An 11,565-nucleotide genomic window follows, 5' to 3' on the forward strand; every position below is an offset into this window, starting at 1 on the left:
ATTCCTCTTGTCCAGATGGGTTAGGGCAGTGTGCAGTTTGGTTGAGATTGCATCTTCTGTGGACCTATTTGGGCGGTAAGCAAATTGGAGTGGGTCTAGGGTGTCAGATAGGGTGGAGGTGATATGGTCCTTGACTAGTCTCTCAAAGCACTTCATGATGACGGAAGTAAGTGCTACGGGGCGGTAGTCGTTTAGCTCAGTTACCTTAGCTTTCTTGGGAACAGGAACAATGGTGGCCCTCTTGAAGCATGTGGGAACAGCAGACTGGGATTGATTGAATATGTTCGTAAACACACCAGCCAGCTGGTCTGCGCATGCTCTGAGGGCGCGGCTGGGGATGCCGTCTGGGCCTGCAGCCTTGCGAGGGTTAACACGCCTCTTCAATGTTGATGTTGAGACTGGTGTTTTGCGGGTACAATATAATGAAGTTGCCAGTTGAGGACTTGTGAGGCGTCTGTTTCTCAAACTAGACACTCTAATGTACTTGTCCTATTGCTCAGTTATGCACCGGGGCCTCCCACTCCTCTTTCTATTCTGGTTAGAGCCAGTTCTGTGAAGGAAGTAGTACATAGCGTTGTACAAAATCTTCAGTTTTTTGGCCTTCTTTTCTCAGAACAAGAATAGACTGACGAGTTTCAGAAGAAAGTTGTTGTTTCTGGCCATTTTGATCCTTCAATCGAACCCACAAATGCTGACCCACAAATGCTGACATGTTCATCTGTACAAACAATAGTACTTAAGTATAAACTCCATGGGATCACACAGCCGTCATACCGTTTAGGAAGGAGACGCCTTCTGTCTCCTAGAGATGAACGTACTTTGTTGCGAAAAGTGCAAATCAATCCCAGAACAACAGCAAAGGACCTTGTGAAGATGCTGGAGGAAACAGGTACAAAGTATCAATATCCACAGTAAAGCGAGTCCTATATCGACATAACCTGAAAGGCCACTCAGCAAGGAAGAAGCCACTGCTCCAAAACCGCCATGAAAAAGCCAGACTACGGTTTGCACCTGCACATGGGTACTTTTTGGAGAAATATCCTCTGGTCTGATGAAACAAAAATAGAACTGTTTGGCCATAATGACCATTATTATGTTTGGAGGAAAAAGGGGGAGAATTGCAAGCAGAAGAAACACCATCCCAACCGTGAAGCACGTGGGTGGCAGCATCGTTTTGTTGGGGTGCTTTGCTGCAGGAGGGAAAGATGGCATCATGAGGTGGGAATATTATGTGGATATATTGATGCAACATCTCAAGACATCAGTCAGGAAGTTTAAGCTTGGTCGCGAATGGGTCTTCCAAATGAACAATGACCCCAAGCATACTTCCAAAGTTGTGGCAAAATGGCTTAAGGACAACAAAGTTAAGGTATTGGAGAGGCCATCACAAAGCCCTGACCTCAGTCCCATAGAACATTTGTGGGCAGAACTGAAAAAGCGTGTGCCAGCAAGGAGGCCTACAAACCTGACTCAGTTACACCAGCTCTGTCAGGAGGAATAGGCCAAAATTCACCCAACTTATTGTGGGAAGCTTGTGGAAGGCTACCCGAAATGTTTGACCCAAGTTAAAAAATTTAAAGGAAATGCTACCAAATACTAATTGAGTGTATGTAAACTTCTGACCCACTGGGAATGTGATGAAAGAAATAAAAGCTGAAATAAATAAATAAATATTCTCTACTTTTATTCTGACTTTTCACATTCTTCAAATAAAGTGTTGATCCTAACTGACCTAAGACAGGGAATTTTTACTGGGATTATGTGACAGGAATTGAGAAATGTAAATGTATTTAAATGTATTTGGCTAAGGTGTATGTGAACTTCCGACTTCAACTGTATATATATTGTATATATATATACAGTATATATGTGTGAATGCTCCACACTACCTTGTTTGTCACCTTGCTTTTTAACCTTTACCATCATAGTATACTGTACATAACATGTTGGGGAGTCATTTCTCGCTGTCTCAATGTCTAGAAGTCAAGTGTCAGCACTGTTGTCTTTACTTGAGCCCCTCATATGAGGGTGATATTTAAAGCCTTCCTGGAGCTGAACTAAGTTGACATGACTGTCTCTTTTCTGTGTTTTTCAAACACCTCTGTGTCAGGTTAACACTTCTCATGTGCATGCCGTTAATGAGAATGCAGTGTGACACTGTGTCTGACATGGTTTTGTTCCATACAGTAGTATATTGGTGGTAATTGAGGGGGGAAGTCAAAATTCTCCTGGCAAAGCTAACCTTCACCACTCCTGTTTATTCCTTCTCCTTTTTTCTGCAGAATGATCCCGTCCACCAGTAAGACCTTCCTGATCAACGACCTGGCGGCGGGCCGGGAGTATGACCTGTGTGTCCTGGCGGTGTACGACGACGGCATCACCTCTCTGACGGCCACGCGCGTGGTGGGCTGTGTCCAGTTCCACACGGCCAGCGAGGTCAGCCAGTGTCGCTTCATCCACAGCCAGTTTTTGGGTGGCACCATGATAATCATCATTGGCGGCATCATTGTGGCCTCAGTGCTGGTGTTTATCATCATCCTCATGATCCGTTACAAGGCGCACAGCAGCCCAGAGGACAGCAAGGCCAGGGTCAGCTCCAGCATGCACTCCCAGACCAATGGCAGCCAGCACAGACTCCAGCACTCCACCTCCAAGCAACCTGCTGAGGACAGCCACCAGAGAGAAGCCCTACCGGTGGCAGCCAAGGAGTGCATGGCCCTGGTGCTGAAGGTGGACAGTGACAAGAGGGAGTGGGACACCCCTCCAACCACTATGGCCATCCTGGAAGTGGAGCTGCCCCCCCTGCCCACGGACAAGATGAAGAGGACCAGCCTGGACGTCCAGTGCTCCGGATCTGGCCCCCCATCGGAGGATACACAGACAGACAGCAGCCTGACGGGCTCCACCATGTCCTTGTGTCTCCTAGGCCCCAACGCCGGCACCAAGGAGGCCCCCAGGCTCAAGGACAAGAAGAGCGCCCTGGCCAACATGGGGTTTAATAATGAGCTGGCACGAACTAGGCACAGGTTCAGCTTTGATGGGGGAGACTACTCCATATTTCAGAGCCACAGTTACCCCCGCAGAGCGCGGACGAGGCGGCACAAGTCCACCAACCAGCTCAACGTGGAGTCCTCACCGCTCGCCAACCGGAGAGTCACTTTCAGCAGCACTGAATGGATGCTGGAGAGCACAGTGTAAGAGATGCAACCTGGCCTCTCTGGCTTGCTGTCACACACATACACACAGACACACACCAACAGTTTGACACATACACATTTACACATCTAGCAAATAAAGTTACATGCATACACACACAGACTCTCAGAGAGAGTTGCTGGAGAAGAACATAGTCTCCTTTCATCCTGCCTCCCCTCATACTCCCAGAGAGACAGAGATTTGTTGGTCATTTCATTATTTTATGCAGCAGTGCCTTATTCTAAAATATGTACAAATGGAGGATGCTGCTCACTGTAGTCATAAACCTTACTTTCTATCATGGTTTCCCCCTGTTTCATAGGGAGTGTTGCTTAGATTTTTTTACATGCCAGGGGGTGGGGCAAATGTGACAGTTTTCCATTTAATGTTAAAAACAAACATCACAGTGTAAAGTGAACAACCAGGTATCCTGTATGTTGATCATCCATTTGGGTTCTTTCAAAGACTTTTGCACACGAAGACACGACGATACGAGGACAAGTATCACACCAGTCTATACAGTAATAAAAAGATTATAGAACTATACACATGCCGATTTCAAATGTTAGCATAGAGAGGATGGACCTGAAAAATCTGTGGATTCCTCAATGCTGGTTGGACTCAATGATATTACTAGGTATTGTTCCTGATGTGACTGTATGATATTAATCGGTATTGTATCTGGCTGGTCTAGATAAAAAGTTAACTAAAAATACATATAGAAGTATATTAAAACATTGGTGTATGTGTACTATGTAAGTAAGTCATATGTCACAACTTTTTACTGAGCATTTGAGTGTTGGCCACAAGTTCTTACATTAAAAACCTGTGTCATCACACTTCTCCCTATTTAGTATGACAAGGTTTGGACCACTTATCCCTCATGAGAGGGTATTAAATTTTTGTGTGGGTTAACTGTACCGGTTGTGCACTGTGTCCTTTTCTTACGGTGATCCTGGATCCTTTCATCAATGTCATGAAAGCTGCTTGCGCATGGATCAGTGAGAGGTCCTATATGCATTAAGGCATATCTCATCATATATGAAATATATATTAAGATATATCTTGTGCCTGTTGAGACAAACATATGTGGGAGACTTCAATGGTCTCAAAGGAAGCTGTTGTCAAAGTATACAAACATCAGGTCGGAAAAAGTATTGTTTTGTCGCAAATAAATTCTTTATTCTGAAAAAGAAGCCATGAGTAAATAAATCCTCAGGGTGTACTACACTGGTTGAGCCACCAGGTGAAGACAACAGACCATAGATAACATTAGGATAGTAGATACTGTAGGCCTTCTAGCCCTTTCACTAAATAATAAATTAACCTTGTACAGAGTGATGACTAGAAAGGAATGACATTGAAAATATACTTTCTAGCTTTCTAGCAGTGGCCTGCTCTCTACGTTGAATGAAACTCAAACCTGGTTTAGACAATAGCACCTTTTTCAGCAGGTCTCTTATTAAAATCATTTATATAGAAATGTAGACATTCTCATTCAATGTTAATCTATTCCATTTTCTTGCACATTGCATCTACAGTGAGTATTGTAGAAACTGAACACTAGAGGGAAACCGTACACCATTAACACAATGTTCTATTGTACATGGTACACATGAAGGATTCAACCAAAGGGCCATATGGAAGCAATATTTAATGTAGAATTGGATGCATAAAGAGTAATATACATTGTCATGGAATAGAACAGCTATAGGCCTACTGAGAATAGTGAATGATAGTCATGTAGTTATCCTGTATTCAAAACCATACATGAGATGTATGTGATGTGTGGTGTGATAACCAGAGTAAATTTTTACAAACAAATATGCATTTTATTTTCAATGTTGTCCTGACATTCCATGAAATCCTGACTACCATAAATTACAAAAGTTTAAAAAAATAAATACTGAATACAAAAAAGCAGAAGAGATTGTCATAATTGGTCGGGAAATCTGCATAAAATGAAACATTTTCCATAATATAACAGCTAAAGTAAAGCATGGACACTAACTATGAGACATGGCTCTACAGTCAGTTTGTCATGAGGTGGCTTTTCTGAGTCCATATTTGTGCAGTGTCAGCTCACTATCTGAGCACTGCAGCCGGAGCAGAACCAGTAACAGAAGAGGTGAGGTATTACTGTGAAGAATGCCCAAGGGGAGGAGAACACAGGTTTGGGCTCAGCAGTACACAGAAAGAAGTACAACACAAAAGAGTATTGCAGAGGAAAGGTGTAAAGCGAAGAACAATATGCTTTCCCCTGCCAGTAGGTCTGTTCAAAAGTTGTATTTGTACTTTAGCCAATTCCTCAGTTGTCTTGTCATTGGATAAATCACAAACTTATCTAGCTATGGTGATGGCCATGTTCACAAGAAATCTAGTGGGAAACATTGGACTTGGGTGGAAGTGGGGTGTAACTGAAAGCTTTGAGATAGGTAACTGAAAGGGAGCAGTATGAAGTTAAAGGTTACTGGCTGCCAATGGAAAAAGGTTCAATCCTCAGAACTGTCCTCTGATTTGTCCGCTCCTGCTTTCCAGTTTTTCCTCTTCTTGTGTGACTCTGGTCCTGAGTCTCTGTGGGAGTCCATCTGTCGTTTCCTCCTCCTCCCTCTCTCCTCTGAGCTGCTCTCCTCCTCTCTCTCACTCTTTTTCCTCTTATGTTTGCTCTTGTTGCTTTTCCTTTTCTGTTTGACACTGTCACTGCTGGACTCACCATCTGACTCACCGGTCCTACTTTCCTCTTTCTTCTTCTTCTTCTTCTTCTTCTTCTTGGAGGACTTCTTCAGATGTTTTGATTTGGCTGTTTTAAGTCTGGACTTAGTCTTTTTCTTTCTACAATGCCCATTCTGATCATCACCACGGTCTCTTTCCCTGAAAAGACAAATCAGGCATTATAAAATGCAACATTTCTTGTATCGAAGCAAATAGTGAGATATTTACTACAGCTACTACTGTTATGAGACATGGTATTTCATGTTAATGCAGTTCATGTCATACCAGTCACTTTTAAACTCCTCTGGGTATAGTTCCTTAAAACCGCTGTGTCCCCATCTGTAGAGGAAACATGCACATTACCAATGAGATCCACCTTTCATAGCATGTCGTCGACAAACTCACGAGACTATATTTCTACAGAGTTGTAGATAGAAAAGGTGCACCTGTCTGGATCATTGGCTTCGAAGTCATAGAGTTCCTTGGTCCAGTAGCGTGCCTCCCTCTCGTCCTGGCCAGAGCTGTGTTCTCTTCTCCGCAGCCGGTCTCCCAGTCTATCTACAGACCCATCCTCCACGCGATCACAGTGCATGTGACTCCTGAGTAATAGTGAACTCTAATTCTGATGTCTATCAACCTGTTCCATTTAACACACTTGTAAGGCTGCATCCTGATTCTCCACCCTTTTCTCAAAATGTACACTTGCACACTTCCCGTCATGGATCTAACAATGGTGGAAACTGCCTCCAAGCAATATTTACACAAATACAATGCTTTGAAATCCAGGACTGAAAGTGTGCAAGTGCACACTTTGGGAAAAGGGTGGTGAATCAGGATGCAGCCTAAAATAGCTAGCTATCACCTGCTGATGTATCAGGCTAACACTAAGGTTATGTACCGTCTGAGACAATGTCAGTTTTGGAAAGGCTCCTCTCTGGACCTCTGCAAGCCAGAATGCTGAATAAAATTACATTTGAACTTATTCTACCGGTTGTCTGGATGGTTGGTCCTTATGCAGCTAAAATCTGAGACAAGGTGGCGAATCGCATCTCTGCATGTCTGGCAGACATATCAGTGTGGATGACGGATCACCACCTCAAGCTGAACCTCGGCAAGACGGAGCTGCTCTTCCTCCCGGGGAAGGACTGCCCGTTCCATGATCTCGCCATCACGGTTGACAACTCCATTGTGTCCTCCTCCCAGAGCGCGAAGAACCTTGGCGTGATCCTGGACAACACCCTGTCGTTCTCAACCAACATCAAGGCGGTGGCCCGTTCCTGTAGGTTCATGCTCTACAACATCCGCAGAGTACGACCCTGCCTCACACAGGAAGCGGTGCAGGTCCTAATCCAGGCACTTGTCATCTCCCGTCTGGATTACTGCAACTCGCTGTTGGCTGGGCTCCCTGCCTGTGCCATTAAACCCCTTCAACTCATCCAGAACGCCGCAGCCCGTCTGGTGTTCAACCTTCCCAAGTTCTCTCACGTCACCCCGCTCCTCCGTTCTCTCCACTGGCTTCCAGTTGAAGCTCGCATCCGCTACAAGACCATGGTGCTTGCCTACGGAGCTGTGAGGGGAACGGCACCTCAGTACCTCCAGGCTCTGATCAGGCCCTACACCCAAACAAGGGCACTGCGTTCATCCACCTCTGGCCTGCTCGCCTCCCTACCACTGAGGAAGTACAGCTCCCGCTCAGCCCAGTCAAAACTGTTCGCTGCTCTAGCCCCCCCAATGGTGGAACAAACTCCCTCACGACGCCAGGACAGCGGAGTCAATCACCACCTTCCGGAGACACCTGAAACCCCACCTCTTTAAGGAATAGGATAAGTAATCCCTCTCACCCCCCCCCCCCCTTTAAGATTTAGATGCACTATTGTAAAGTGACTGTTCCACTCGATGTCATAAGGTGAATGCACCAATTTGTAAGTCGCTCTGGATAAGAGCGTCTGCTAAATGACTTAAATGTAAATGTAACAATAACCTATATCCACAGGTAAGTATTGTTAAACCAACTTGTCAAAGCGATAGTAACTTAAGTGCGTTCAGACTTCTATCACCTATGCATGCATATTAGCCGAGCTCGTGCACGTGTTTATATGGTTTTACATTCTCCAAATAAGTCTCAGACGGTAGATAGTGTTAGCTTGCCATCACCGGCTGATGTATCAGTCTACCTAAGGCTACACTACTTCAATGCTGGAACAGTTAGCTGACCTGGATGGATTTGAAGATGGTGGCATCGGTCTGTGGCTGGTGGACGGACCCTTCTCCATCCACCTCAACTTCCACATTTCTGACTCCTCTTGGATCTGAAACAGACAACATCTATCATCAGGAGAGTACACAGGAGAGTGCAAAGCCACACACACAGATTAGTTAACTCCCCCACTCACACCTTGTTGTGGGCATCTGTGTGACGAATAACATTTCGCAGCAACACCTTGCCCATCGGCACCCTGGACATGATGACACCTTCAAGTAGAGAAAAAGTATAAGGTACTGTACACACAACATCGTGAATTGCATTGGCAGCAACATGCTGGGATCACACTGCAAACAGGTCAGGTGCATTGGAGAAGTTGTGGATGCTAGCTAGCTAGCCAGGTACTTTTAGCAAGGCGGGTGTATTTGTATACACCAGCGTTCCATTCAATTGTATTGGGTTGCACAAAAACAGTCCGTGACAAGTCAGCTATCTAGCTAAACGTGTTGCTAACCAGCTGTCTACAACTGTAAGTGTGTATTTTGCGTAATTCCTACTATCACAACAATCTAGCTACAACTGGCTAGCGTTAACTAACGGGTACTTTTATCAACAAAATCTTTACTAGATAAGAAATAAACTCAAGATATGAATCGTATATCGCTAATTCTAAACTTTATTGAATATGTATTAACCAGAATTACCGTTCGATCTTTAACGTTTACGATTAAAACCACACAAACAGCTGACTTCCCTGTCTGTGGCGTGTAGCAGATGAACCACATGCGTAATATCCTGCTGCATATCCCGCCTATGTGGGGCTTGTTACGTCACATGGCAATTTGGACGCTGATTGGCCATGTGTCTGTCAATCATTGGTATCCAAGTAAAAAATTGGTTGAGGGCCCCAAGAGGTGGTTGGATGTGGTGATTGAAATACTGCACAAATTCACTCATTGAGCCAGTTGTTCTCACTTGGAAATGGCTCTAAAAGGCCAAGCTACTTGGCATCTCACAATCCACTCTATTAATCAGACCTAGGTCTTTTTGGCTGATTTTTTTTTTTTTTTTTTTTTATTTTTTATTTAACCTTTATTTAACCAGGCAAGTCAGCTAAGAACATATTCTTATTTTCAATGACAGCCTGGGAACACTGCCTGTTCAGGGGCAGAACAACAGATTTGTACCTTTTCAGCTCGGGGGTTTGAACTCGCAACCTTCCGGTTACTAGTCCAACACTCTAACCACTAGGCTACGCTGTCTGGATAAAATGCAATGATTACCTATAGTAGGTTATGTAGCCTATTATGATTGACTGTATTTCTAACAATAACATACTTCCTAATGAGCACAGATGGTTTGACACACAACGACACAGAAGGCCCATCAGTAACTTTTCAGAGTAGGCGCTAAGCAGAATTGAGAGAATGTCCTCATTCTTTTGTATTGTGAACTGTTGTACTACTGTTGTATATAGAAGTGTGATACACCTTTCATATTGTTATGTACACAATATAAAACAGATAGCAATGAGCTGTGTTTGAGAAACTTTTTATTGTTAACTGATGCTTAGGGTGGTAGCAAGGTATGGGTTATATAACAACAACAGCCAGTTTTGTCAAGGAATGCCCTCAGATCCTCAAAAAGTTATATAGCTGCACCATTGAGAGCATCTTGACTGGCTGCATCACCGCTTGGTATGGCAACTGCAAGGTACCCGACCGCAGGCACTACAGACTGTGATTAATACGGCCCAGTACATCACTCGGGCCGAGCTCCCTGCAATTCAGGACCTCTATACCAGGCAGTGTCAGACGATGACACAAAAAAGTGTTAAAGGTTCCAGCCACCTCAGCCATAGACTGTTCTCTCTGCTATCGTATGGCAAGCAGTACCAATGCACCAAGCCTGGAACCAACAGGACCCTGAACAGCTTCTACCCCCAAGCCATAAGCCTGCTAAACAAGACTGTTAAATAGCTCATCAAATGGCTACCCGGACTACCTGCATTGACCCTTTCCTGCACTAACTCTCTGGCACTGACTCTATGAACACACACACTCACACATACTGACACTGACATCCCAACACACACACACACACACACACACACACACACACACACACACACACACACACACACACACACACACACACACACACACACACACACACACACACACACACACACACACACACACACACACACACACACACACACACACACACACACACACACACACACACCACTGCATCTGCCCAGACACACATGATATGCGCACCTTATGCCTATTGTTGCCACAAACACACACACTCTCATACACCTTCACACTCACCACATACGCTTCTGCTACTGTCTATTGTCTATCCTGTTCCCTAGTAACTTTATCCCTACATATATGTACATAGCTACCTCAATTACCTTGTACCCCTGCACATAGATTCGGTACTGGTACTCCCTGTATATAACCATGTTATTTTTCCTTATTGACTGTGTATTTTTTCCTCTTGTCAATATTTACATTTTGTATTTAATTGTTTATCTTTATCTTAACTCTGCATTGTTGGAGAAGGACGCATAAGTAAGTATTTCACTGTTCGTCTACACCTGTTGTTTACAAGGCATGTAGAAAATCTGATACTTAGTTTTGGTTACAAGAACAACTCGATCCCTTTCCTCTGTTCTCTGCCTGCTGCTACTGCTATGGCCCAAAAGAGTCAATACATATCATTAGCATTCCATGTCACACAAAGCCTTTTGTCTTCATTGCCTCCCTTATTCAAACCGAAGATGATCCTAGTTTCCCACAGTTTTGGTCAGGCTGATAATACTGTGCTGTGCAAGTGCCCTATCTGTCTCCAATCCAAAAATACAGACATAAAATAAATGTCTTTAAACTCAGGTTGTAAGTATTTGATCTAATAGAAAACATATACTTATTTATTCAAATCATAGAGTTGATGTGACATGCTATCATTATAGCTTTAAAATACTATTATTATCAATGCTTAAGCATTATATGGTCCAGTGTCCTCGATCTGGTTGTTCAAGTTATTGACTGAGATAATATATCATTACTCACACATGCTTCAACTTGTTTGACGTGGCTTCATACAAACCTGTGATTTTGTGTCAGCCAAAAATGGCTCAGTTGAAAACCACATACCACACAGTGTTAGCCTAGAATATACTGTAGCTTAGCAGACCAATGTAAAGGAGATATGCCCCATTTCAGCTAGCAGAACATACAGGCCCCCTCCTCCTCTAGTGAGAGGGGAAGAGTGTGGGAGGGGGAGGTAAGAAAGAGAGAGTGGGAGGGGGAGGGTAAACACTCAGCCAGAGCTATGTCTGACAGCCCTGCTGCTCACTGAAAGAACAAGGGACAGAGAAAAAAGCCTGTGCGGCTGAACACGAGAAAGACTGTGAGGAGGGAGGGAGGGAGAGATAGGCTGAG

General features: G+C 44.1%; 2 protein-coding genes across 2 annotated transcripts in view; one reads left to right on the forward strand and one right to left on the reverse strand.

Annotated features, from left to right (window-relative positions):
- LOC124006132 (leucine-rich repeat and fibronectin type III domain-containing protein 1-like) overlaps nt 1-4,115 on the forward strand; it is a 126,305-nt gene extending 122,190 nt beyond the window's left edge. Inside the window, exon 5 of the mRNA XM_046315928.1 lies at nt 2,283-4,115. Within this exon, the coding sequence (XP_046171884.1) occupies nt 2,283-3,198 (916 nt within the window). The 3' untranslated portion in view covers nt 3,199-4,115. The remainder of the gene's footprint in view (nt 1-2,282) is intronic.
- A 243-nt stretch (nt 4,116-4,358) lies between these two features.
- nkapd1 (NKAP domain containing 1) lies at nt 4,359-8,922 on the reverse strand. Its single transcript, XM_046315929.1, has 6 exons — nt 8,815-8,922; nt 8,303-8,379; nt 8,122-8,216; nt 6,354-6,506; nt 6,193-6,246; nt 4,359-6,066 (listed from the first exon to the last, which is right to left on the reverse strand). Exons 2-6 carry the CDS (start codon nt 8,369-8,371, stop codon nt 5,688-5,690), a joined length of 750 nt encoding a protein of 249 aa, XP_046171885.1. The 5' UTR covers nt 8,372-8,379; nt 8,815-8,922; the 3' UTR covers nt 4,359-5,687.
- Between the last annotated feature and the right edge of the window lie 2,643 nt (nt 8,923-11,565).

Source organism: Oncorhynchus gorbuscha, linkage group LG19 (assembly GCF_021184085.1).
Source record: "Oncorhynchus gorbuscha isolate QuinsamMale2020 ecotype Even-year linkage group LG19, OgorEven_v1.0, whole genome shotgun sequence".
NCBI lineage: Eukaryota > Metazoa > Chordata > Actinopteri > Salmoniformes > Salmonidae > Oncorhynchus > Oncorhynchus gorbuscha.